This window comes from Mirounga angustirostris, unplaced genomic scaffold (assembly GCF_029215605.1).
Source record: "Mirounga angustirostris isolate CCGP_5_RB_7025 unplaced genomic scaffold, mMirAng1.0.hap1 SCAF_4, whole genome shotgun sequence".
NCBI classification, from domain to species: Eukaryota; Metazoa; Chordata; class Mammalia; order Carnivora; family Phocidae; genus Mirounga; species Mirounga angustirostris.
This window is the reverse complement of record NW_026991712.1, coordinates 8,721,999-8,749,236: the sequence shown is the minus strand read 5'-3', so window position 1 is coordinate 8,749,236 and position 27,238 is coordinate 8,721,999. Positions and strand designations below refer to the sequence as shown.

General features: G+C 56.1%; 1 protein-coding gene across 9 annotated transcripts in view; it reads right to left on the bottom strand.

Annotated features, from left to right (window-relative positions):
- ST3GAL1 (ST3 beta-galactoside alpha-2,3-sialyltransferase 1) overlaps window positions 1-27,238 on the bottom strand; it is a 91,734-nt gene that overhangs the window by 5,674 nt on the left and 58,822 nt on the right. For 2 of the 9 annotated variants that reach the window (XM_064587852.1, XM_064587847.1), the window contains 7 exons: window positions 19,182-19,268; window positions 14,352-14,548; window positions 11,392-12,303; window positions 3,744-3,940; window positions 2,620-2,799; window positions 1,972-2,017; window positions 495-614 (listed from right to left, as the gene is read on the bottom strand). In XM_064587852.1, the coding sequence (XP_064443922.1) occupies window positions 495-614; window positions 1,972-2,017; window positions 2,620-2,799; window positions 3,744-3,940; window positions 11,392-11,703 (855 nt within the window). In that variant the 5' untranslated portion in view covers window positions 11,704-12,303; window positions 14,352-14,548; window positions 19,182-19,268. The remainder of the gene's footprint in view (window positions 1-494; window positions 615-1,971; window positions 2,018-2,619; window positions 2,800-3,743; window positions 3,941-11,391; window positions 12,304-14,351; window positions 14,549-19,181; window positions 19,269-27,238) is intronic. The other 7 variants (XM_045895840.3, XM_054512437.2, XM_045895838.3 and 4 more) reach the window with 5 other exon arrangements.

Sequence of the window (27,238 nt, the reverse complement as noted above, 5' to 3'; positions counted from 1 at the left end):
TTCTCCACCTCGGGGAACACCGGGACCCCCGGGTGCCTGGTTCCCACTTTCTGGTGAACGTGGGCCTGGGCGCGGTCTGGGCGCTGGGATTTAGCTCCGGGGACGATTCTAAGGAGGGGCCGAGATTGAAACCACAGCTGCCCCTCTTAGGATCTGCTCCGTGATTCTGCCCCCCACCCCGCCCCTCCTGAGCTTCCACCCACCGGTTCTGACTCTGCCTGGGGGCCCGCACGGAGGGAGCGGGGACTCTCGCTCCCGAGAACATCGCTACTCCTTGCCGCCCACTCTGAGAGTAGCACAGAGACGCACTACAAGCGCCAGCAGAGAGACCAGCACTCGGAGCTTCCGCAGCAAGACCTATGTCGGGGCCCCGGGGTGGGGGGCGGAGGAGGTCCGCCCGATGCCACGGCAGACGCTCACACTACGCTCTGGGAGACGTGGCAGGAGGAGCCCTCGCGGGCGGCCCGGTGGGCACGGGGACGAGGCTGGCGTACCTCATCGCAGATGTGTAGCGAGAAGATGATGGAAAGGATGCCTGTGGATGGGTACCGCCCGTGGCCCTGCAGCCAGCTGTCGAAGACGTACTTGATGAAGGCCGGGTGGTAGATCAGGATCTGCGGGAGGAGGACCCAGCCCTTCGTGAGCCGCTGCCAAGGGCCCCGAGCACCTGCGGGGTGCCCCCCACTGTCGTGGCCTCAGGGGACGGAGCAGTGCACAGGACCAGTGCCCCTGCCCTCATGGGCCTGACGTTTAGTGGGAAGGACGGGCAGCAGCCTAACCACGGGGCGAGAGGATGCTGAACCACAGCCATTATGGGAACGTGGAGAGAACTTAAGCAGACAGACAGTAAAACCGGAGGGGAGAAGCCTCGGGAGAAGGAGACATCCGAGTCGCATTCCTGTCAGGCCAGGGAAGTTCCAGGGAACAGTATGAGTTGGGGCTGGGGACATCCCTGTGACACTGCAGGAAACACAGGCATGGGGACACCCGCTCGGCAGCGATGGGCTACGTGCTAGCCGTCCCCCTCCTCGTGTTACAGATGAGGAAACTGAGCTCAGAGAGGCTAAGCGAGGTGCCCAGCGTCACACAGCCAGGCTGTCTGGTTGCAGACCCGCCCTTGACTGCCCCCTCCCCCCGCCTTGAGGACAGCGAAGGGGCTTCTCAGGCAGTAGAGGGTGTGCATGCAGGTCCAGGAGGCCCAACGCCAGCCCCCAGGAATAGACTGGAGCAGAGGACCATGAGGTCTCTGCTGAACCGTTCATCTCTCGGCCTGGCCTTGAGCCACTGGCCGGGAGGCTCTCCCCTCTACCCACTCAGCCCTCCAGGGATTCCCATGTGGCTTCTCCCTCGGGCGCTGCACCCCAGTGTGAAGGGCAGGTGCTGGAGCGCTCCAGTTCCAGACACACCATGAACGGGCTGTGTGTTCCTGAGCCAGTCCCTTGACCTCTCTGACCCTGATCTCATAGTGTGTGCAAAGGACCAGTGTGGTGGACACGTCACTTCTTGCATCTTCTGCCCTTGGCCCATGTCTTGGCCAACCCCATTCCGGGGGCCCACTGGGGAAGATGGAGACGGGGGGCAGGAGGTGAGGTCTGGCTTTGAGAGGCTCACACCAAACAGCACCAGTTCTCACACTGCAGCCCACATCAGCATCCCCAGAGGGCCGGTAGAAGCCCAGGCCGCTGGGCCGTCCCCTCCCCCCAGAGTTTCTGACGCAGTAGGTCTGGGGTGGGCCTGAGTGTCTGCATCTAGGACCGTGTCCCAGGGATGCTGCTGGGCGGGGGTTCCACGTGGAGAAACTTTGCCAGGGTCAGTCTGTCGAGCAGGGAAGCTGCGTAGGGGCTCTGGCCTCCAGCAGCCCAGGGACCCCAAGGGCTCTCTGCACCCGGGTTGCTGGCAGAGGGGAGACGGGGCTTTCTGTCATCAAACTGAGCCTCAGCTCAGAGGACAAGGGCCTAAGCCTCGACTTACCTTATTCTTTTTCACTTTGATCTTTGTGGGGACAGGAACATAGGTGCTGCAGGAGGAGAAAGAGCAGGTGGTTAATGTGGCGAGGGGGCCGGGCTGCCTGCATGCAGCTCTGGGGATGGACCCTGGAGAGGGGGAGGGCGGTAGGGACGCCCCCCTCCCTGCCACAGCCCCGTGCTCCTGTAGCAGTGGCCCAGTATGGACACCAGAGGGCGCTCCTGGCTAATTCGAGAATGCTTTTTAAATGCCGCTTTCCCCCTACAAAGCTAAAGACCAGGGGACTTGCTCCGAGCAAGCCCGAAGGAGGCTGAAGGAGCACAGCTCACTGCTGAGGCACTGAATGATGAGCCCCACAAAGTCCCCCTTTCCATCTACAAGGTTATGTGTGCCCCAAGATGAAGGTGCAAATGCCCGGCCATCTGGCCTTAGTTAGATCTAATGGGGGCACTTCACTCTCCTGATCCTGTGGGAGGGGCCAGAGGAGAGGGCGGCTGCAGCCCTCGGGGCTGGTGCATTCCAGAAGGAAGTCTGGCAGGGGAGGCATTCTGGTGTGGGAACAGCATGGTGGGGGGCATGGAGGATCAGTGAGGGGGTGGGGCAATGGCCTCTCCACCCCCAACATTCCCCACCCCGCCCCGGGGGGGCACTCACTGAGAGATCGTGCCCGTGGTGGTGGCACTGACCACCCACTCCAGGTCGGTGGTCTTGAAGGGGACCAGGACCATGCTGACGTTCTCTGCCAGCTCCCTGAAGCTCTCGGGGTACACCAGATGGTGCGTGGTCTTGCTCCCGACGTCCATCTCAAAGCCCGCCGTGGGGGCCTTGTTCATCCTGGGGGAGAAGGGACAGAGGGACACGCATCGCATCACATGGGCGCTGCTTCTGGGCCCCAGCTCCCTCAGCTGGGAAATGGGGATGATTAAGACGCAGCTGGAAAGCTTTTGCTACTTTCTCTTTCTCGATCTCGAGCGAGTCCGGCCATCGTCACCACTGCTGACCTACCGTGTACAAAGCACCATCCTGACCGAGTAACGCAGCGCCTTGCACCTTAATGACAACCGTGCCCGGGAGGTATTCCGTGGTCCTATTTCATGAGGGAAGAGATCTGAACGCAAAGAGTTTGTCCCGGGACACAGAGCTAGTGGGTGGCAGCCTTGAACTCAGGTCTGTCTGATCCAGAACCTGACGCCTCTCCCCTCACCACGGACATTCCTGCTGCACGCCAGGTACACCGAGGCTCCGAGAAGCCAGGCGTGTGGTCTGAGGACATAAATGCAGAGATCACAGGAACAGGAGACTACTCCCGAAGGCGCCTGGGGAACCGCAGTCCCACTGCCAAGTGAACAGTCGGGGGGCGGGGGGAGATGACAAGAAACCAAGGATACCCAGCTTCCCGGAGGATCTATTTTATTGGGTGACAGGAAAATGTATTTACATTAAAAGCATATAGTTTTATTATGGCCTCGAGTGCAAAGTGGGGCCGAATTTTAAAGATTAAACCAGTCTTCAAAGAAATCTTGCCCTCTCGCCAGGCCTCTCTGTGCCGAGCTCCGGCCCCACTGGCTCCCTCCCGTGTAGGATTTCCCATCGGGGTCCAGAGAGGCACGGCTGGTCGGCCTCCTTCCTACAATGCACAGTTGGGGAAACTGAGGCCCACAGGGGGTCGTGGCGGGGCCTGGGGTCTGTGGGGAAGTCTGGGCGTGCTAGCACAGGGTCTTGACCTCCTGGCCCTGAGCCAAGGTGCCTCTGGTAGCTCGGAGGGGCCGGGCACTCACCTCAGCACGAAGTCGTGCCTGTCGATCTGAGGCCCATACCAGGACTCCCTCAGGTTGCCGGAGTTGCCCACCACGGCACATCGCCGGCAGCCCACCGACCTCTTCTCCAGCAGGGGGTCCACATTCCCGGGCACCACCTGGAACAGCTCCCTGATGGTATCGTTCAGGTTATTGGGTTGCTTCTCCCGCTGGAGCCTCTGTGGGCCGAGGACGGAAGGAGAAAGGTCAGCCCAGCTGTGCTGCCTCTGCCGGGGGCCGATCAGCCGCCCCCGTGCTGGGCCCCGAGCTCCCCACTTGTGCTCACGGGGCCCCTCTCTGCTGGGCACCTGGAGACGGACCGAGGAGGCTCAGACAGCCACTTCCCCCTCCTGAAGCCCGGGGGCTGCTCAAGGAGATGGGAAAGAGATCACCTCCTCATTCTGCAAATGCTTTTTGAGCACCTACTATGTGCTCGCTAATGACACCGGGTGAGAGGAAAAGGGACAGGTGACCCTCCAAGGCCACCTCCCCGGCCTCGGCTCGCTTCATCCTCCTGCCCACCCCCCGGGGACCACTGGGCTCCAGCAAGGCCAAGAAACCAGCCCTTTGCTAGATGCATCAAGGCTTCTGACGTCTGCCTAGCAAATTGTTTTCATTCTCTAAGACTGAGCTCCAGACTTCTGACTTCCTCACTCATGGTAAAACCTGGAGACATTTCCTAAGCAGTATCACCTCTGACCCTGTCACCAGCCGCAGTGCATACCACACCACAATTTGAACTGTAGACGAGAAGGACGCCGTGGGGCCCAGACTGGTTGGACCACGTGTCCCACATCCAAACCAAGATTTGAACCGAGGCTTTCAGAAACCCACTGAAAATTCTCTCCCACAATACTGCCCGTCTCAGACCCTTGGAACCTGGACCTTCAGAAAGCCCAGTCCCTGGGGCTGCAGGGCCTGGGGAGGGGGTGGGTTGGCGGGGTATGGGGGGAGAAGTGGCTGTGGGGTGAGTCCCACCAGCCTCTCCCAGCCCCAGGCCCAGGGCAGGATCTGGGAAAGGAAGGTTAGAGCTCACTGTGGCCATTGTCTAGGAGATTTGAGAGGGGTATATGCGGAGATCCAGAGGCATGCAGCCCCCCGCCCTGAGACAGGAGGAATCAGATCTCCAAAGGAGAGGCCCCCCAGGAGTGTGGCTCCTTTAGTTAAAACCTTCAGCGTCTCCTCCAACATGCCATGGGAGACCCGTGAGCAGCGACATCTGGACCACTCAGGACACCCCCCGGGAGGGTTATAATAAATAAAAAAGAGAGAGAAAGAAAGAACAAGTGTCGGAGAGGATGCAGAGAAAGCGGCCCCCTCGTGCATTGCTTGTGGGCACGGAAAATGGTGTGGCCACCATGGAGAACACACACAGAATGCCCACGAAAGGCAGCGCTTCCGTTCCCAGGGATGCACTCGGAAGGACTGACGGTCACGCGCAGTCTCGCACACCCACGTCCGTAGCTGCATTAGTTGCCGGAGCCAGAAGGTGGAAGCGACCCACACGTCCCCGGGCAGGTGAGCGTATGAAACAAGGGTGGAATGTCATGCAGTCATAAAAAAGAAGGGAATTCGGGGTCCTGGGATCGAGGCCCGCGTCGGGCGCCCTGCTCAGCGGGGAGCCTATGCTTCTCCCTCTCCCTCTGCCCCTCCCTCCGCTCCTGATTTCTCTCTCTCTCAAATGAATAAAATCTTTAAAGAAAGAGAAGAAGAGCTGGGCTTTAGAAACACACTTAGTGACCTAAGCCAGACACAGGACAAATATTGTAGGATTCCGCTCTATGAGGTCCCCTAGGGGAGCCAATTCATAGAGACAGAAGGTAGAAAGGCAGCTAGTTGCCAGGGTCCGAGGGAGGGGTGAGGGGAGTTCGTGCTGAACGGGGGCAGGGTTTGGGGGCACGATGAAAAACTGCTGGCTCTAGAGGGTGGTGTTGGTGACACAACGGTGTGAGTATCTTCAATGCCGATAAACCGTACACTTACGAATGGTTACGACGGTAATTATGTTATGTACATTTCAACGCAATAAAACCTAACAATCCCCAGATTAAACACCTGCTTGCGATACGATCTCCCGGGGCCGCCCCAAGCTCCCGGACAGGCGGTCACCCAGGACCTTGCTAACTCAAAGAGCCTGACTCAGTAGGGCTGGGCTGAACCCAAGACCCTGCACTTCCAACAGGTTCCCAGGCGATGCTGCTGCTGGTGTGGGTGGAGGGCCCCCTCCACGCTCTCCTGCAGGCCCCTCCACGGACGTCCCCGTGGTTTGAAGTCTTGAGGCCCCAGGAGACGTGACTTGGAAGCACAGCACAGGCAATGTCTTCACCCGGTTCTGACTGACTGAACTCTTTTTTCATGGCTCATTTCAGAGAAGGAAAAAAAAAAGTAAGTCCATTTTCAAAGGAAATCGCACATCCCTGCCACAAGTGGAAGGCAAGGATTACCTGGCGGAAGTAAAAAAAGTAATCGCACCCAACCATGGAAACAGGACAACGTTATTTGATTCCCGCTCATACTGGGGCTGGCCCGGGCACGCTGCCCACGCTTCGTTAGAAGGAAGACGGGCACGGGGCTGGAGAAGTGCATAACCAAACATCGGGCCGGATTAAAGTCCTTGCACCCGCAAACACAGCCAGAGAATCACCAAGGCCTCCAGTCCTCGCGCTGGGATGTGCGGTTCTTGAACGCCCAGCCCCGCCATCACCTTAGCCCCGGGCGGCGTGTGGTTCCACGTCGGCGATGTCGGACCTGTTATAGTGCTTCGCCGTCAGGAGTGGAGACCGAGGCCCAGGGAGGAGAAGGGCTAGGCCATCGGGCGCGGGCGGAGCTGGCAAGAGCTTGGGTGGGAAAGCCGAGCTGTGCTTCTGCAGGTTAGAATCCTAACTCGCGCACCTGCCCGCTGGGTCAGACGGGGCAGGGCACTCAGTGCTGATCTGTGTCCCTGTGCCTGTCCTCCTTGGGAAGGGGTACTCCGATGTCCCTGGCTCTTGTAAGTGACAGCAAAAGGACCACCAGACTGCTAACTCACACACAGGAGGGCATGTTGAGAAGTTCAAAGACATCCTGCCCCTCTCACTCTTCCGGAGGAGCTTCCAAGTATCCTTCTCGGTCAGCACTCCACAAGTGCGTGCCTACTGGGGGTTAGGGCTCCTTGAGGCTGCACCGGGACCTCGGGCAGGGCCGGCAAGCGGAGGCTGGAGTCAGGGCTACAGGTGTGTGGGGCGGGCGCTGGCCGCAGCGAGGGAGGGCGGGAGACACGGGCTCCACGGCACAGTCCACTCCAGCGGGCGGGGGCCAGGGAGGCGCACGTCCGGGACACACACTCAGGGCACAGATGGGGAGAGCCTCACTCACTCCTCCTGCACTTCTGCCTGATGGCATGGGGAGCTTGGGGGTGTGAACTGTGGCCCAGGCTGTCCAGCCTGGAGGCAGGACGTCTGGCCTTCTGTACCCCCCGTCTCAAACCCCTGTGTTGGAAAGAGGTACCCTCTCCTCCCACCCTTCCTCTCTGCTCCGCGCAGTGAACCCTGCTCTTCCTTCCATGTCCAGCTCACCATGCGGCACCTCCCACAATCCCCCCAAAATACTGGTCTTTGCCTTATGCATGTGCTTGGCACGCAGGTCCCTGGCCACGGGCGTAGTGTAATCAGCAGCTGCCGTGGGCTTGTCTGTCCGGCCCCGAGCATCCGAGCAGCAAGCACGGACTGACAGACAACACCCGCTCCGTGTGCTGAGTGAGTGAATGACCTCTGCCACGGCTGACACGCATTCACACGTCCACCGGACCCATCGCTGCGGAGCCCCCGTCGTGTGCTAGATGCCACGTGTGGAGGGCAAGTGAGAGCAGGCAGGCGTGCCGGCCTGGGAACGCTCGTCACAGGCGGCAGCGTGTGTTAAGTGCTTGTACACCAGGCCCCGCGCGAAGGACTTCACAGGCATTTCCTCATTACTCCGCGTAACCGTCCTATGAGCAAGGGCGTATGAGGTACCCATTTTACAGCTGAGCAAACTGAGGTTCAGTGAGGTGGAGTGGATGGCCCAGAGCCCCCAAGATAGCCTGAACACCCCGACCTGACTGCAGAGCTCGTCCTTGAACTAGAATGTGATCCGACTGTGCCCCTCACCAATGAGGCAGGCCTGACAAGTGAGAAACGGAGGCAAGGTGTCCTCACAGGGTGTGCTGAAGGCGGGGGGCGGGAGGGCACTGCCTGGCAAGTTTGGCCTGGGGCCTGGCCAGAGTGGCACTTGGCATCGGACGGGCGTATGATTGTCTTTTGTGCACCGAGCACGATGCTTGGGGCAGGAAGCCGTCTCCCGTGGGCGGGTCCAACAGTGTGCGGAAATGAGGCCGGGGCAGAGGGGACCCTTGTCCTGGTGACTGGGACGGAGGTGGGAGGAGAGGGCCACAGGGTCTGCAGGTTGACTGAGGGCGGAGTGGGGGTGGCCCCGTGTGATCGCTCCTGTCTTCCTGCTCCCGCCGGAGCTTACACCTGCCCTGTCTCACACCTGCCTTGTCGCCTTCGCCTGCTGGGATTGCGATGCCCATTGATGGCGACCTTGAAGCTCAGAGGCGGGGTGGGAGCTCGGGACCCCACAGTTCTGGCCTCAGACTCCTCCTGGCTCAGCTGGCCGGCCTGTCACATACACCCCTGTTTCCTGGGGAAGGAGGCATGAAGGGTCTGTGGGCCTGGCTCTGCCAAGGGCTTCTCATCAGGATCAGATGGGTGTGGGTGGGGGCCGTGCCCAGGGGGACAATGGAGTCAGCACCCTAATGCTGCACTCACCAGGTGCTTTGCCATTCCCAAGGCACCTCAGTCCCTTAGCCTCCAGCTTCCCACCGCTCCTTCTCTGATCCACCCAGTCCTGGCCTCCCGTCCATGGAGCAGATGAGCAGCCGTGGGCAAGGGGAAGGGAAGGCAGGGGTGTTGGGACAGGCGGCCAAGTTCCAGGTCGGGCTCTGCATCGATGCAGTCTTCACTGGCCTGGGGGCTCCCTCGCACAGACTAAGTGGGAGAACAGGGACTCTAGCTGTCTGCTCTACCCCAGGGCTCTGAAGAAGGGCTGCAGATAAGGGCTGGGGCTGGGGACATGGGAGAAAACTTGATAAAATACCAATAGTCACTTGGAAAAATTTTTGTTCAGCCTTGATAAGCGCTGGGAGGGGGGAAGCACATTCATTATTACTTGCCCATTCAGCCAGCAAAAATAAATACAAGTGTTAAAACCTAATGTTTGCAGTGTCGTAGAGAAGCTGGTGAGGCGGCTGTTAGATCCTCAATCTGAGGACTCAGCCAGATGAAGAGGTACCTCAGAAGCACTCTTGATAAGACCTAGAAAATCAGGAACAAAACCCAGGAAAATCCTAATTCCTAAGTCTAGAAGGCACAGAGCAGGTCCTGCGAAGATACACAGGTTATAGCAAGAAACCGAGTTTTTTTGTTTCTTGTTTTTCTTCTTGTACCTTTTTATCCATCCTGGGCTAAGCCAACCTGAGAGTTTTAGAAACTGCCCTCCCCGAGGACCTTCAGGAAGGAAGTAGATGAAGTCGTCCTGGCTGCCCACTCCAGAAGTTTCTCATCACTACTTCCAGGGCCTGAATGGGACATGCTGTTTGGAGCAAGTCACTTTCTTTTCCGAGTTTTTGCTTCCCTCCCCCCGTGGTTATGGGGGCAATTCTGCACCCCCTGTCCCCTCCTGCCAGGGTCAACTGGCAATATCTGGAGACATTCTGGTTCTCACAGCTGGGGGGTGGGAGACTCGGGCATCTCATGGGTAGAGACCAGGGATGCTGCTAAACATCTTACGAGGTGCAGGACAGTCCCAGAAACAAAGATGTGTCCAACCTCAACTGTCACGAGTGCGAGTTTGAAACCCTGCCCTAATCCTTGTCAAGCCTGGTCCGCTGCCTCCTTTAGAAGACACTGGAATCTTCGAGGGGGTGAGACCCTGCCTGTTCTGTTCTCTGTCACCTCCCCAGGACCACCCCAGGACCTGCACCCTGAGGTGCTCAACACAGCTTAGTGAACCAAGACTGAGCCCGGACATTCCGATTCACTTCTTCTGAGTCACGGTAGACTCTTCCAAGCTGTTCAAAGAGACCGTAAGCTCCCAGATTACAACAGTTGCTTGAAGAGTTGCTGACTGGGAAAGCCGGCCTCTTGCAGGAAGCCCCCCCTGATTTTCTCAGCCTACACGCAACTCTCTCTAACTTCTTAACATGATATAGGAAGAGCCTCATGAGCTACATCAATGGCCTCATCGCTCACACCCCACCCCTCACTCACATTCGGATTTTAGCCATGATGCTCTGCGCCTCCAGCAACCACACAGGCCTTTCTCACACCTCCAGGCCTGATACACACACTGGTCCCTCTGGAGAGCCCTTCCTGCGGTCCCCGCCGGGACAACCTCTCTGGGTCCTTTAGGAGGAGCTCCACCACAGTCTCCTCCGGGAAGCCTTCTCTGACAGCCCCCGCCCCGGCCCCAAGGTAGGTCTGGCGCCCCTCCTCTGGGTTCTCCGCACTTCCTGGGCCACTTCCAAAGCAGCACCTATCACCCCGGCGTGTGGCTGGCTGTCTCCTTCTCTCTCGCCACCCCATAGACCAGAAAGGGGAGGCTGTCTTTTCGATCTCAATATATCGGTGCCTGGCATATAGTAAGTGCTCAATAAATCTGCAAGGAATAAATTCTTTCTTACTCCCCTTCACTCCATTTTGGGGTTCAACCACCGGAATAACCTTCAAACCACTAGATCAGATCATGGGACTCCCCTCAGATTCAAAGCAGCTTCCTGCTTTGAACCAACCAGAAGCCCCACCAGGGGGTTGCCCACTGCCGGGGCCCCCGCCCCTCCAACAGACCCAGCAGACGCCTCCCCAGGGCTCCTGTGCTCGCTGCTATGTGACCTGTAGCGCGTTCTCTGGGTCCTTCCATGCCCGGTGCCTTCTCTACCTCTGGGTCTTAGCTCAAGTCCTGCCTCCGCAGACACCTTCCCCGATGACCCCATTTACAGAGGCCCCGGGCCCCCAGCCTCTCTCCATCACAAACCTCATATGACCTCCCTCAGGGCATTTCTACCTGAGCCTGTCTTCTTGGTTTCTTATCTGTCTCTCTCAGCCAGGACACAGTTCTGTGAGAGTGAGGACCTTGTCTCTTTTTTGCATCTCGGTATCTGTACTGCGTGGAACGAACCTCCACACAAGTATGTCCAAGTCCCAACTCCCTGTGAACGGGACCTGGTGGGAAAGGGTCTTCTCGGCGGTTATTAAACATCTCGAGATGGGATCATCCTGGATTTAGGGAGCCCTGAACGGAGTAACAGGTGGCCTTGCAGAGAAGGCAGAGAGAGACGGGAGACGCAGAGAGGCCGAGAGGAGAGGGTCAGGTGGCGTGATGGGTCTGTTGTATTAAGGCATGCAGTTTGTGGCAATCCTCTAAGGCAGACACGGGAAGCGAATACAGAACGCCCTGCTCTGATTTACACGTCACGGACCCTCCATAAATGGTGGTTGCACGAACGAATGAATGCCACCACCCCGAATCCTGCTAGGCACCTGGCAGGGCCCCCCGGCCCGCCCCCCACAGCCACACCCTGCCCAGCCCCAGCCCCAGCCCCAGCCCCGGCTCTCACCAGCCACCACCTGTATGTGTCCTTCTCCAAGAACGCGTTCTGCATGGTCAGCAGCGGCTGCATGGACCGGTTGAACCTCTCGTCGAACCAGGCCGACACCTTCTGCTGGCTGATGCAGTGGGCACAGGTGCAAGGCCTGTGCGTGTATTTAATGAACTTTTTGAAGTTCTCCGAGAGCTCGACGACCATCTGCTTGGGAAACCAGGTGGTGGTCACCATGGTGTGGGAGTAGTTCAGGAAGAAGGAGGTGAGGAAGATGAAGAGGACGAGGAGGGTGAGCACTTTGAGAGTCCTCTTTCTCATGGTCACCATTTCTGCCGTCCGACGGGCGCCTCCCGGGGCCGGCTGGGCTGGAGGAAATCACGCCTGGTCCAGGGGGGATTTGGAAGAAAAATCCCGGAGACGGAGGCTCGGTCACAAGGTGAGGCAGGGATTCTCAGGGGGGCCTCCAGGCCTGCTAGGGCCGACTTCACTCCCGCCGGGCGATGGCCACGCCTGTGTGCGGGACATCACCCCGTGATGGTCTGAGGCTAAGAGGACCCCTCTGCGGGGCTTGGCCCTTCTTGCATATAATTTGTCTTTTCAGGAAATAAGTAGGATGCTTTGTCAGCAGTCCTGAAACAGCCAACAATGTCTCTTGAAGCTTTAATCAAACTTAATAAAATGACTTCCTTTCCCATCCAAAGGGGTTGAGGGGTAATTAATCTTGGTGACAGTGCAGGGACTCTCGGGGGTGAGGACCTCGGAGGAAGGGTCACAGTGCGGGACAGAGGCACGATGTCTTTGCCACTGTCCTCCGGAAAGGGTGATGGGTGACGATGCTTAATTAGAACCGGGTCTTTCCCATGCTGTCACCAGAGATGTGGCCGTTAAGCAGCATGCCGGATGGAGGCACTGAGGCTTGCCTGTCATCTGCACAGAAAAGGAGGAAGAAAACAGGATGAAATTCTATTACCTTGTTATAAAACAATCCTTCTCTCTCCCCACCTCCTCCAGGATAAACTCCGTGATCTTCTGCTCTGGCGTCAAGCCACATGGTGAGTGGCTCTGGACCATTTATTTACCCTCTTGAGCCTTGGTGTGTGCATGTGTATGATGGGATGTTAACACCCATTCTGCAAGGTCTGCTAAGGGACACAGGGATCACCCCACCATCTTTCCTGCAACCAGAACCGGGTCCATTTAAGCATTCCACCAAAGTCGTGAAATGAGTCAATGATGCACGTACAGTGGAATGCATACAGATTGCTGAGTACCTGCCAAGTACATGCTACTTTCTCTCTCCTTCACTCTCTTTTGGATTCTGAATTTCAGTAAGAATTGTAGGCTCCTGCCCACCTCGGCATTCAAGCTCTGCCTGTTTGCCTCAGTCCTACAGAGTAGGCTTTAGCTGGCCCAGGTTCAAGTGCCACTTTACCAGCTCTGTGGTCTTGGGAAGTTATTCAGTCTACCTGGCCCTCAGCCTCCTCTTCCGTAAAGTGAGAAAACAATACCTCCACTTACCAATGGTTACAAAGATAAAATAAAATGCTATAGGCTGAGCTGCTGGGATCTATTAGGCAATTGCTAAGCTTTTCCTTTTTTCAATGCCTACATGAATGAGTATTCTTGGATGATCCACTCAAAGCCGGACACGATGGGCCATGCATGTACATCTACTTCCTCCAGCAGTCCTCAAAGTAGACTGCCAGCCAGATAGGGGGTCCCCATTTTGTCCTCAGAATAAACTGAGATTCAAGGAGATTAAATGACTTGCCCAAGGTCACGGGGAAAGGAAGAAGCAGGACCTGAATCCAAATCCACAGGCCTCTGATTCCATGTGCATGGAGGGGAGGGGGCACCAGGAACTGGGGGCAGAGGGTCTGCTCTGGGAGCAACACCCTGTCTCTCAACTGGTCTTCAGTGGGAAGAACAGAGAGAAAGGGGGAGTGTATTTCCATCAAAGAGAGCACCTCCTCAGATGTCCATAACACGAGCCCCCAGATCACACTGCCTTTGTGCTGGTCACATCTCTTCACTTGAGCATGATGCCTTTGATCTTTTCTTGGAATGTGTCCCCTGTCCCCGACCCAGTCTCTGTCTGGTCAATTCGTCCCCACCCTTAATATGTAGATGTCAATGAGCAGGATGCATTTTTTCTAGGAAAGTGACAGTTGAAGGGTTATTGATTACCTTTTGGTAGGAAAAGAGGGGGGTGCTCAAGAATCAGGCTAAACCCATAGTGCTTCCTGGAGACATCCAAGGTCCAAATGTGCGTCTACTCCCTCAACTCTTCAGCTCAGTTGGCAAGGGCATTTTGATTCACCCACTTCTCCATTTCTCATTGTTCAAAACAACCTGACTTGTATTTATAACCTAATGGTGTCCAGGGTCATCCTTTCCAGCCACCCCTTGCTCCTCTGGCAAGAAGCAGCTCTGTCACTGGAGTGAGATTAATCTGCTTATTTTCAAGGGTGGGCTCTGATTTAATTTGGCTGGCAGATTCCTAGTCCTCTTGGTCCTGGGATGGGTATGTGTGCTAATTCATGGAATCACACTGAAACCCCTGACTTGTAGGGAGGGAAGAAACTTTATTTTGTTCTAGCTATTTGATTTTTGCATATAAAAGTCAGGCTCGTGCTGGCCATTTCATTTTATTTTTTTACTATGTAATTTTTTTAATTTAAATTCAATTAGCCAACATATAATATGTGCTGGTCATTTTAATAGCTCATGTGGAAGAGGTAACAGCTGAACAGGGCCGAGACAAGTGGTGCTGACTCCCTGATCTAGCCATACCTGCAGTCCACCCTACACCTCAAATTTTTAATGACATGAGATAATAAATCCCCTTTATTGCATAAAGCAGATTACTTATATAAAACTTGAAGCAATGTGACTGACCCACAGGTCACAGCTGCTCCTGCCCAAGCTGACCCCCCACTGTGCAGAAAGTCCACCCCATCCTGCTTGGTTCTTACTCATTCTTCAGGAATCAGCTGGTGCTGACTCCTGGAGGGAGGCCTGCCCTCTCCTGGCAGGAGTAGGGTCCTCTCTTGGCTTCCACGGTGACGTGGCTTCCCCTCCGCCAGCACTGTTTACTTATCTGCCTCTTCCCTGGGTTGGGAGCCCCATGAGGATAGGAGCTTGGTCTCACTCATTGTTGGGCGCCTGTCACCTGGCATGAAGGAATGCAGAAGCAAATGAAGGGAAAGGCAAGGGCCAACAATTCAGAGGAGAGATGTGAGCAGAAAAGCACAGACCAAGAGTCAGAAGACTCTGATTCTCAGGCTGCACCACCCATTTGCTGTGTGGCTGTGAACAAATTACCTGCCCTCTCTGAACCATTTCTTCAACTGGAAAATGAGGATAACACCGATTCTGTCCACTTTTCTGGGCTGTCAACCGGGCAAAGTCTGTCTAGTTGTCTGATTCACTCACTACCTATTTTCTAGGGGCCTGTGGTGGGCCAGGCTCTGGGACAGGTGATTGGGACACATCATGAAATATTCTAAGGTGGAAGCTTTGTAGGCATCTGCAAGACCCTGGTGCCTTCAGGAGAAAGGAGGCTGGTACCCCTGGATCGACGGAAAGGAGAGGAAAGGAGAAGAGAAGGCATGTGTGGGGTGGGGTGGACAGCGTGGGGCTGTGGAAGCCATTAAGCAAGACTAAGTTTGCTCTGAGTGACGTGGGACCCACTGAAGGGTCTGAGCAGAGGGGCAACACGAGTCTCACTGCATCTGTCTCGGTAATGAGCACAACCCAAGACGCTCTCGCTGACTCTGCATCCTGATGCCAAGGTCAGAGACAAGGTCACTCAAATAGATGACTGTTGAACCACACAGACCAAATACAATTCTGAACGAGGGGTCAGGTTCCCGACAATGTCCTGGCTCTGCAAGGGAGGTATTCATGGTCTAAGCTGATGCTGGGGTGGGGAGAGAGTGGGGACAGAGGGCGAGGCTGGGCTGCAGAGGCAGGAGAACTGTGACACCCCCCTCCCGTCCACTCAGCACGTGGTGGGAGCTGTATCTCTGAGGCCAGAGTGCGTGCTCGGGTCCCACCGACCTGCAGAGGCTTCTGAGCTGCTATCAATTAGTGCTTTTCAAAGCCTTTTGAAATAAGCTGCAATGGAAAAGCAAGAACACCCTTCCACCCCCTTCCCTGGCCCCAGGGAAGCAACGAGGAATGCATGACTTCCCCGCACTCCAGTAAGTGAGGCAGCCTGCAACACCTGGGGGAATGCCAGCCCTGGCTCCCTGAAACAGAACCCAGACCAAGATGCCACGTGCGTGGCGAGGGAGGCTGGCCCCGCCTCCCCAAAACAAAGTGGGGGGATGACAGGGCTCCCTGTCCCGCCTGCAGAGTGGCTGATGTCTCGCAGCCACATAGTGGAGGACAAGCATATCCTGTTTGTCCTGCTCTGCAGATACTGAGCTTTTTACAGACAGAAGGTTTGTGGCAAGCCTGCCAGTGTCGTGCAAATCTACCCGTGGCATTTTTCCAACAGCATTCGCCCACTTTGCGTCTCCGTGTGACATTCTGGTAATTCTCGCAGTATTTCCAACTTTTTCATTACTGAATTTGTTGAGATGATCTGTGATCGGTGATGACAACAGGCTGAAAGCTCAGATGACACCACTTTTCGGCAGTAAAGGATTTTCAAATTAAGGTATCTATCTTGATTTTTAAAGATAAAAGGCTATTGCACATTTAATAGACCCCTATCGTATAAATGCAACTTCCTTTTTTTTTAAAGATTTTTTATTTATTTATTTGACAGAGAGATACAGAGAGAGCACAAGTAGGCAGAGCGGCAGGCAGAGGGAGAGGGAGAAGCAGGCTCCCTGCCAAACGAACAGGGAGCCCGACGTGGAGCTCGATCCCAGGACCCTGGGATCATGACCTGAGCCAAAGGCAGACACTTAACCTACTGAGCCACCCAGGTGCCCCAAACGCAACTTCTGAATGCAGTGGGAAACCAGAAAATTCATTTGACTCGCTTCGTTACAATGTCCACTTTATTGCGGTGGTCTGGAACTGAACCCGTGATTATCTCCAAGGTCCGCCTGTCCTGGAGGAGGCATGGAGAATGCGTATGTGACAGTCTAACGGGGTCACCGGCACAATATTGAACACACATTAGCACCCTTTCAAGGGTCCAGAAAGTCAAGATTTCTCACAAGAGGGTCCCTAACAAAGATAAACCCACCCGGGCAACAGGGAGACGTTGGCAATGACCAGCCACTGATAGATAAGCTGTTTCAAATGCTTGGAAAACTAGGTGAATGAACAGCATGGGTTTCTGAATGTTTAGTTCACACCTGCTCAAGTGCACAACTCTCCCCAGGCTGGGATGCCCTCCTAGCCCTCTGCAGAGTCCCCTGCACGAGGGCTGCTGGTAACATCAGCACGTCTAATAAGGAGGTGCTGCAACTGTCGTCCGTGTGATCCTCACATCAACTGGGCAAAATGGATAATCATGCTTATTTCCCTGACATACGAAACTGAAGCTCAGAGAAGGCAAGTGACTCAACTAAGGTCACACAGCGAGACAGTGGCAGAGCCAGCACTCTGACCCAGGCTTCTGCCTCCTCCCGGATCTTTCTACGTAGCCATAGCTGACCCTCTAATTCATTAATACCTGCTCTCATCTTCATTATCTCCTTTCTTGTCATTCCTTTGGGCTTGAAATCTGTCATCTTTCCAATTTCTTGAGACAGATACCACATTGTTCACATCCTCTTCTGCTGTGTGAATTAGGGCATTGCGTTCATTTTGGTTATTGTCTTTCTCAGTTCTAGAATTTCCATCTGAGCAAAATTTTTATAAGTTCTAGTTCTTTTCAGGTGAAATTCCCCACCTTGTCCATCTTCCTGAAATTATTCATCACAGTTATTTTAAAGACTATGTCTGCACCTTGTGACATCTGGATAGCATAGGGGTCTATTTCTATTGTCTGTTTTCTCTCTTTATCTCTCTTTGGTCATTTGGTTCTATCCCCTGGCATGCCTGGTAATGATGCATACTGTGTGAGCCAAAAGCATAGAGGCTCTGGAGCAGGCTGTCCTTATTCAGAGAGGAAGGTGCTTTCTCCTGGTCGGCAGGTGGAGCAGGGGCATGTTACTTTGTTCCAGGTACCGGGGTGACTGGGGCCACACTTCAGTTTTCACAGTGACTGGTTATTTCCGATTTGCTCCCACTTATTTCTGGTTTGCCCCCACTAATAGGCCACAGCCCTTCTCAAAGGATAGCTGGGATGCCTACCGAGGCGCCTCCTCCTTGCATGTTCTCACCTCTGATCTCCCCTGCACCATGAGGTTGTCAAAAGCTGGGTCTAGCCTTTTAGTCTCTCCACTGCTGTTTGTAGCTTGGATTCTCAGGCTCTGGTCCCAGGCAGCTGAAATACTGGTAGATGCCTTGGAAGGAAGAAGAGATGCAGAGAATTCCCTCTTTTCTCTGTGGTTCCCTTTGCTCTAGGTTCTTGGTCGCTTAGGTTTGCGCTGACCCGGAAGTCCCGAGTTCTATTTTTAATGTAATTTCATTTGCTTTACTCCCAGCCTCGTGAGACAGCCCAGCACTGAGCTGCCGTGCTCTCTGCCTGCTTTTGGAGCTCCTACGAGCCCGCACATCCCTCATGCAAGAAGGGAGCTGGAGTATCGGGCTCCGCCTCCCATTCATCTCCCTTCTCTCATGGATCTTCACCTCTCAAGTCCTGGCTGCCTTGGCTGTTCTCTTAATGCCTCCAAAGAGCTGGATTTCTAGCTCATTCAGCTTTTTTAGTCCTTGGTGGGAGAAATGGTCTATGAGCCTCTGCCACTGCTGGACGTGGAGGCCACACTCGCTTTCCTCTGCCTCTCTGGATGCCTGGTGCCTGGCATGGAGTCCTGGGTGTCGGGGGAGCTTGGAAAATCCGGAGAAGAGGGCAGGGCCCAGAGAAGCCCCGAAGGTGCAACACAAAGCAAAACGCGTCACACCAGCCAAGCAAGCAGATGGTGGGAGGGAAGGCAGCAAATCAACAGGCGGAGAGCGTCAGCCACAGCCTCTCGTCTGTCACCACCTGCCCACCCCCGGCTCCATCTGCTTTCACTTTGTCTCCACACACACCAGCTTCAGGACACACGGAAGGATGACTTCCCAGCTCAACGCATCCTGAGAACACTATGAGTAGTTACGTGGATTTAGCATCCAGGAGCCTGCTGATCATTGATCCCACTATGTCCTGGCTTTTGGTGTCCTGGCTGCTTCACATGGTGGCCCAGGGTGGCATGGAATAAGAACTGACCTTAAGCTTTCTATCAAAGAAGATCTATTCTTTCCTGAACTGCTATCCAGCCCTGGCCTGTTCGCTAGACACGCGGCATCCACCTAGTCTGGTTCTGTGAGGCACCTGCTAGTGGGTCATGGTCAACAGCTGTCGGAAAAGAAAATGGCGCAGACAGACTAGGGTTCAAATCCCGATTCCTCCCATTCCTAGCTGTGGGATCGTGGGAAAGGCACTCCGTCACTCTGATATCGGTTTCTGAATCCAAGAAGCGGGACTAATAGCACCCACCTGGAGGGTCGTGGTAGATATAAAGGACGTGCCCAGAAGTGACCAGCTAGTCTGGCACAGAGTTGGTTCTAAATGTGGCACAGAGTTGGTTCTAAATGCCAGTTCTCTGCCCCTCCCCAAGGTCTAGGCCCTCATTATGGGAAAAAAAAAAAATCCAACAGGACCCCCGGCTTGCCTTCCTGGCAGGGTTATTTAAAAGAACAAATGAAATCAGGCATGAAAGCACCGAGGGGCATTAGGACAATGATGATCCCACCTTGCTCCATGAGTTGCTTCCATCCATCCAGGGACTGCTTCCTGTTCTACTGGCCATGACCTCTGAGAACCTGCAGGGAAGGGACCCCTAAGTAATGAAGGGGCTAGAGGTTAGCAGAGTATGTGCAGTTCATGTGGCCCAAGTTCTCTGTGCAAAGGTTAATGCTCAGAGTGCCGACCTCGTCTGCCCCTGGGGGCGTTAGGACATCCTGTTTCTTGCAGCTTGCAAGGCCCCTAGGCTGGATACAGTCTACAGCAGTGAGGACTCTTCCATCCCTCCTCTGTGCCCTCTCCCCTACTGCAGGGCCTGAAAGTCTGGAAACCCCATTTCCCGGCTTCCCCTGCCCAGAGGGCTCTGGATGCAGCTGCGATTCGTTGGACTGGCCAAAGTGAGGCAGGGCCGTCCTCCCTCCCACCGCGGTGGAGGTTGCTTCGTGCTCCGAGTGCTGGACCCAGAACCACCTGCCTCCCTCACCTCCGAGCTGGCATCCTGTAGTTTCCCAGCCTCTGGACCTCGGCCTGGAGTAGTAGGACAAGGACTTCCCTCCTGTCACCTTTCCAACAACTTTGCAAGCACCAGAGCCCCTGAATCCAATCCTCCAGCTTAAAGTTTCTGCCTCAGGTTTCTTCGTCCGTAGCACGAGGATAAGAATGGTACCTACCTCCCAGGGTTGGATCGAGAAAAACATGAGTCAAGGTAGGTCAATTGTGTAGAGCTGTGCCTGGCACACCCCGAGTGCTCCGGAATGTGGGGTGTTATTACTGCCGCGGGTCCTGTTTTCCCGCATGGAGCGCCAACACCCCACCCCTACATTTCTGCCCCATTTCTGCTGACAGATGTGGAGGCTGAGCTCAGAGAGGGCAAATGACTTGTCCAATGACCCAGAGATATGGCGCCAGAGCTGAGAGGGGAGCCAGGCCCCGGATTCCACGACACGCCTGACCTCAGAGATAGAACCGCTCTGTTCCCACGGCTGCCCCTGGCGGGGCTGTTTGCACACTTCCCCGGGAAGGGGCTGGGAAGGCGTCGCGGGCTGAGCCCAAACAGAGCAAGAGAGGTCTGGGAGCTGGTCCAGCTGCTGCGGCCCGGGGTGAGGCCCTGCAGGAAAGTCCGAAGGTCCTGAGCCCCTGGCAGTGTGACCCCAGGGACAAGACCTCGGCTGCCTGAGCTTCGAGTCCCTCATCCATAAACGGGGGGTAAACACTGCCCTTGCCTCTGAGAGAGCTGCAGGGCAATAGTTCATCTGTCAACAGGAAGGAAGGGTTCTCTCTGGCAGACCCTATTCTAAGCAGGACTGTAGATCACACTGCCTGAGCCCACGACAGTCGTGGTGCTGGAAACGGGGATTACCTCCATCTTTCAGAGGTGGGAACAAAGGCCCCAGCGGGGCCTTTAGACAAGTTCCCTGCCCAAGACCCTCCACTGGTAGGTGGTGAAGAGGAGTTGCAGGCGAGGCAGAGCCTAGTGGGGGGTGTCCAGGGGTCTGCCCTGCCCTGGACCTGGCATCTGAGCCGCAGGAGAGGTGAGGAGCCCCACCGGGCAGTCCCAACGGGGTCTGCATGGGGCCCAGCTCAGCAGCTGGCTCGGGGCGAGCTCGGGCCCTCCCTGCTTGTTTGGTTCTCTTCCTGGTGGGCTCACTCCAGCTCAGCTCCACCCGCTGTGAGTCAGCCCCGAAGCTGGCAGCTGGATCCCCACGGCCTGGCCCAGACCTGGATGCCCTCAATGCCTCGTTCCTCCCCTGGGCCAGGAAGGACCAGCCACGCTGCACCCCGACCCTGTTCCCGGCACAAAACATCACCCGAGAGAAACCTGGCCACAGTGAGGTAAGGCCTGAGAGGTGACCCCGGGCATGCAGACGTAAATAGGGGTGACAGGCTCCTGGACACTGCAGAGTGGGGAGTGGCTGCTTCTCTCCTTCCAGAGGAAAAACTAGGTCTCTAATTAACCCAGCCAGCAGGTGCGCTGACCCTGAGGCCTCTCTCCTCCCTGTGCCTCCCAGGGGACGAGGGACAAAGGAGACAGCCCCTGCCCTGGGGCAGCAACCCTGTGGTCCGGCAGTGACACGGAGGCACCTCAGGACTTTAGGCCAGTGCTCATCTCTGGGCCTCAGCACCTCCTCTGTACAATGGGACGACGATGGCAGCCCCTGCTCACCCCAGACTCCGCTAAGAGAAAAAAAGTTAATGCATATGACGTGCTTAGCACTGACAGTCACTTTCCAAACGGACCATAACAGGTAGCCCCCACGTAATAAGAATGTTACCTAGAGTACTGAATGTATAACATGCATCAGAATCAATGCTAAGGGTTTATGGACCTAGAAAAGTGTCCAGAATGATCCTGACCTTCAGTAAACGATGGTTGTCATCATTAATGTTGAGGAAGTTTCACCTTGCCCTGGTGTCAGCGTACATTCGGGCAACTAAGAAGCATGTGTGCGCGCTGGGGGGAGGAGGCGGGGTTCAGGATGAAGGCGCGGCCTGTGCGAAGCGGAGCGCTTACCACGCAGTTACCGTGCACCAGACAGACACCCCCCTCTGATCTGCACCCCGCCACTCCCTCTGCAGATTCTCTCTCTCCCTTTGATTCTCTCACACAACCATTCCTGGGCCCTGGGTTTGCAGCAGCAGCTCTGTCCAGTGCTGGGCAAAACAACGGTTAGAGAAAGTAAATGGCCTTCATCCTTGCCCTCCTGAAACCTAACTTTACAGAGCGGGGCAGAGGCTGAGATCATTAAGGGCTCACACGAAGAATCGAGAAAGGCTGTGATGGACCAGTTCTGTGGGCCGACTCAGCTAGGCCATGGCGCCCAGTCGGTTGATCCAGCTCTAGTCTGGGTGTGGCTGTGAAGGCATTTAATCCATGTGGTTGCCATCTATAATCAGTTGGCTTTAAGGAGACAATCCGCCAAAATGTGGGTGGGCCTCGTCTAATCAGTTGAAGGCCTGAAGGGCAAAAGTTGAGGCTTCCCGGAGAAGGAACTTTGTCTCAAAACTGCAACAGAGAAATCAAATCCTGCCCGAGTCTGCAGCCTGCTGTCCTGCCCTACGGACTTTGAAGCTGCCCATTCCACAGGACATAAGCCAGTTCCTGAAAATGAATCTCTTAACACGCATACACCTATACTCTATGGGGTCTGTTTCCCTAGAGAACCCTGACTGATACAACCGTCTTCAGTGCTACAGAAAAGCGGGCATGGGGTGGGGCTGGCAGGTGTCCTAGGAAGTGGTAATGGCCTGAGGCCTGCACGGCAGAGAAGACAAGAGCCTCCGGGCTGGGGAAGCTCTGGGCTGGGGAAGCTGCAGGTACAAGAGGTCTGTCGGGGATAGCAGGTGAGTCTGAAGGAACTGAAAGAGAGAGAGGCCAAGCCAAGCAGAACCCCAGAGAGAAAGATGCAAGGCGGAGCTGGCCAGTGGGCTGGGGCCACAGGAAGTCCCAGCAGGGTTGGACACAGTGAAGTTTCCAGATCAGGCTCAGGGAGGTCAAGGCTTGCCCAAGTCAGGCTGCCAGGATGCAGAGTCAGGGCTGAGAAAATGTGGCTCCTCCCACAGCAGCACCCTCTCGTGGCCCGGCCTGTCTGGGAGTGCTGAATGCGTGCACCCAAGCCTTCTGGGGGTTCTGGCGGGAAGCTGGGCATCTGGGGGTCCCCTCCACCTTTCCCACCTTGCTCCGTACCCAGGGGCTAGCCTTAGTGCCTGCATCAGTGGGCTCCCACTCTGGCTGGCTTCCTGTGGGTTTGGCCATGGGAACGCGGTGGGAGACTGGAGAGAAAGGGGACAGAGACTGGGGGCTCCGGCCCCTCCCTGCATACACTGGCTGTGTCTCGGGGTCTTAGCAACATCTCTGATCTCATCCTCTCGCCTCCTTAGCCCTAGGGCTGGAAACATCCCACGGTCTCCATCGCCAGGGATGGCCCCGTCCCTGTGGTTTCTCTGCCCCAGACCATGTCCTCATAAACCCCCCTTTCACAAGCTGCCCCCCCGTGGCCCATGCTGAGGGCACCATCTGCATGCTGCTGAGTGGCACGGGTGGCCCCAGGGTCCTGCCTGTTGCAGGCGCCAGCCCTGCATCTCTAGGAACAGCCCTGGCAGCCTCAGAGGATTCGCACGAAGAGCTGGTTTGGGCCAGCTGGATGCCCAGAGCCCTGGCTCCCCTCCTGCCTTGGGTAGCTGATCTTTCTGGAAACTTCCCAACCCTGCAGCCCAGGAACTCACCCATCAGGAGGTCTTCCACTGAGATGGTCTGGAGCAGCCACAGAGCCAGAGGCTCCCCCTGGGCTCCCTTCGGGTTCCAGACTCACCACATTCCAGGTCCCACTAGGGGGCCCTCTAACAGGCCCCGGCAGGTGACAACCACCAGCTGCTTCCAGGGCCCGCCTCCCACAGGAACCCGCAGCTGACTGTAGGCAAGACACAGGGCCAGGCCCCTACAGCCCAGGGCTGCTCCAGGTGCTGACGGCAGCCTGACCCCCAGCCACTGCACAGACCCTCTCTGCCACCCATTCACCTGCCTCTCCCATCCACCGGCCCTCGGACTCCCGCTAGACTTCAATATCAAGCTGGTTTTGCCGGCGGACAAAGGCCCACAGGACATCTCTAACCGGCTCGGTGGCCACTGGCGGGGTCTCCTCCTCATCTCGATAATGGCTTGGCAGGCTCAACCGCCTCCCAATCTTCCCCATGCACAATCTGCCCAATCGGCAGTGTCAGTATCTGGCACGTTTCTGTGCGGGACTCCTAGCAAGGTGCCCAGAGGATCTTTGGGACAGGTACCCTTCCCTCTGCTTTGGGGGGCGGAGGCCATTGGGCTCTGAGAGGCTACACAACTTCTTAGGGACTAGCCAGGGGGGGTGAGAGAGGCAGTTCCAGGTCCTATGGGGAAGGCATACTATCAGTCCCATATTACAGATGGGAAAGCTGAGGCCTGTGGCCTCAGGATACTTTCTCAAGGTCACACGGCTAGGAAGGGCAGGGTGGACTCCCGAGTCTGCTCTCCAGCGCTGCTCTGGCTGGCCCCTCACCTGCGCACCTCTCACCTGCGAGGACACCAATACCGCCCTGCACACCACAGCGGCACGTCGATCTTCACCCTGAGCCAGTGAAGCCAGACTGCGCCAGCGCCGGGAGCCAGCGCGTGGCAGTTCACACGTGGAGACTCGGAAGTGGCGGGCCGATGACAACTGGAGGAAGACGGAGGGCTCCATGGAGGAGGTGGTCGTGGAGACTGAGGGAGGTAGACAGGGTGGAGTAGAGCAGGCAGTTTCTCAAAAGTGCACGGTGGCGGCGGCCGCGGTGATAGGGGGCGCCTGGCACAGTTTCGGAAATCAGGGTGCCCTGAGTGGGTGGGGCCGGCTCCTGGAAGTCTTTAGGAACGTGGACTTTGGGATAAAGGCATCGGGGAGCTAGACTGGACGGGGTGGAGTCTGAGACCAGCCCTGCGTCCATCCTGGTGCCTTGGGAAGCCCATCTCCTTCGGGACCTGTTTCCTGAGTCCTTCCTGTGCTGACCTGACCATCTGTCTGCCCAGGTCCCCCACACCCAGGCGGTGCTGACGGCTTGAGAGAGCCCCCTTCTTGGGCTCGACAATCCTCCTCTCCTTACCCTGGTACCTCTTGCTTGCTGGAGGGGAAAACAAAGATTCCCCGCAGCAGTAATAGTGAGGGGTTCAGAGCGGGCGGTTTTGAGAAGCGCGTCTGAGAAACGTGATTAAGCAGGATTAGGGTCATATGAGAAGCAGTGGATATACCTTCATATTTTGAGCTGCACAAAAGGAATTTAAATCCACAAATCTTCTTATGTGTGTAGCTTGAGCGGGGCTAAATTCAGTCTGAAGACACCCTTACAACATGCAAGGCATGTAATGTGGTCAGGACTGCATCTGCGAGGCCAGGCTGATACCTGACCCCACCTCCAACCCCGGAAAAAAAGGGGGGACTTCCCTGATTTCAGTGGTGTCTAAGTCATGGCAAAGGAAAGACTATTCAGAACTCTGAGACCCAGACCCCCACCCCAGCCCTGCCTCGGGGGTCTGCCGCTGGTTCTAAAGGGCTCCCGGGTAAGTGACAGGCTGGAGTCCTGGCTGGTGTAGAGTGAAGGTTTAGAGAGTTGAGGTAAGGTCCCTCCCAGGCCCCCGACTTCCAAGGAGAGATTTTTTAAACCATTTATAGGGGCATCCAGTAGGCTCCTGAAGGGGTTGAGGGGGGACGATCTCTGGTGATGTCCAGAATGGGAATTCCGATTGCAGGATCAATGCAGTGGCTAATATGGTGGGAGGAGCCCAGCACCCTCCAGGGTTTGGAAATGGGCAGGAGCCCCAGACGGCAAGCACGAGTCTGGTACGAACCATCCCAGCAACCAAGGGTTGAAGGGGTGTCATGATGTCCAGTGGGGTTACTGGGATACCGCTGTCCTGACCTAGACCCCCAGAGCCCACTCGGGAGGAGAAGAAGGGCATTTACCATCAGAAAGAGCTGCCTGTTCAACTCCCAGCACTCTGCGCCCAAGCCACCTGTGTGGGGCCTTCCTGAGCCCACACTGGGAAAGGAGGGACATCTTGCCTCGTTGACAAGGGACTTTGGGAGAGCCCACTGGGGGGACCGGGAACGCGGGTGCCTGCAGCAGATGGGCAAGGCTCACATCGTGGGCTGGGGAGCTTTCAGAGCAGTTGAAACCAGCCAGCCCTGTGAGGCTCAGGGCTGCAAATACAACAGCACAGGGCAAGCCTGGTCAGCGGGGGCCCAGCGAGTAGGGCGCAGAGGCCAGTGGTGCCCTGGCACGTGGGGTGAGCGTGTGGGAGGCGTCCCCAGAGCTGGGAGCCGCCAAGGGAACAGGAGGGCTTAGAGCCAGGGAGAGAAGGAGATACCAGTCTTGGCATCCCAGAGCTGGTGAGTCCTGGAGAAATCCATGCACAAGCATGTCAGGGAAGGAGGCATGGGTACCTGTCCCTAATGTCCACAACTGGGTGCCAGCATCCAGCTGGACGCTTCTCCTAGGGCTCATTCAGTCATCACAACCGCTTTGCAAGGGGATGACACTTCGTCTCGCGTAGCGAAGGCCGAGGGGATGAGCTCAAGGCCACACAGCGAGGGACGGGCTCCAGATTCAACCCGGAGTCAGCCTGTGCTGAGTGCACACGCGAAGCACCTATGGTGCTGCTGATCCCCTGCCGGGTTTGTATTTTAAAATATTTTATTTATTTATTTGGGAGAGACAGAGATAGTGAGAGAGAGCTCGAGCAGGAAGGAGGGGGAGAAGCAGACACCCCGCGGAGCTGGGAGCCCGATGCGGGGCTCAATCCCAGGACCCCGGGATCATGACCTGAGCCAAAGGCAGACGCTTAACCATCTGAGCCACCCAGGCGCCCCTGGTGTTTGTATTTTAAAGCACGTAGGGATGCTGGGGCCTGGGGAACATCCAGGCAGCTCTCTCCCCTCGGCATTACTTCCTGCCTCGTGTCGTTAGCCATTATGAAGATGCCTCATCATCTAGCACCTGCTGGTCACTCGGGCTCAGACAGGTTAGAGGACCCACTCAGGGTCACTCACCTGGGAAACAGTGGATGGAGGCAGAGACCTCAGGTCTAGATGCTATGTGGGAAAGTGGAGAGTCAACGGGGGTTGCAGCACCAAAGGCTGATTAGCTGTGTGACCTTGGACAAGCCACTTGACCACACTGAGCCATCCCCTGCCCCTGTGCGCAAAACCAAAACAGTAACAGCACATGCCCTATGAGTTCTGGGAAAGAACATAAGCCAGTGAAGAGCTCTGGGATCTATTTGATCCCTTCTCTGTATTGATCTTCTTGAAAGCAGGCATTTCCAGCTCACTGACTTCTGCCCAGTGCAGCTCTAAAAGCTGGTCGAAGAGCTCTATTCCTGGTAACTCACTGAATCTGTTAATCTGTCCATCTTACAGATGAGAAAATGGAGGCCCAGGGAGGTTAAGCCAGGATCATACATTGTGTAAGAGTGAAGCTCAAAGGTGATCCAAGCCAAGGGAAGCCACAAAATGGAGCTTTTCAAGCTAAGTATCTGCCCTTCAGGTGATGGAGTCTATGGCC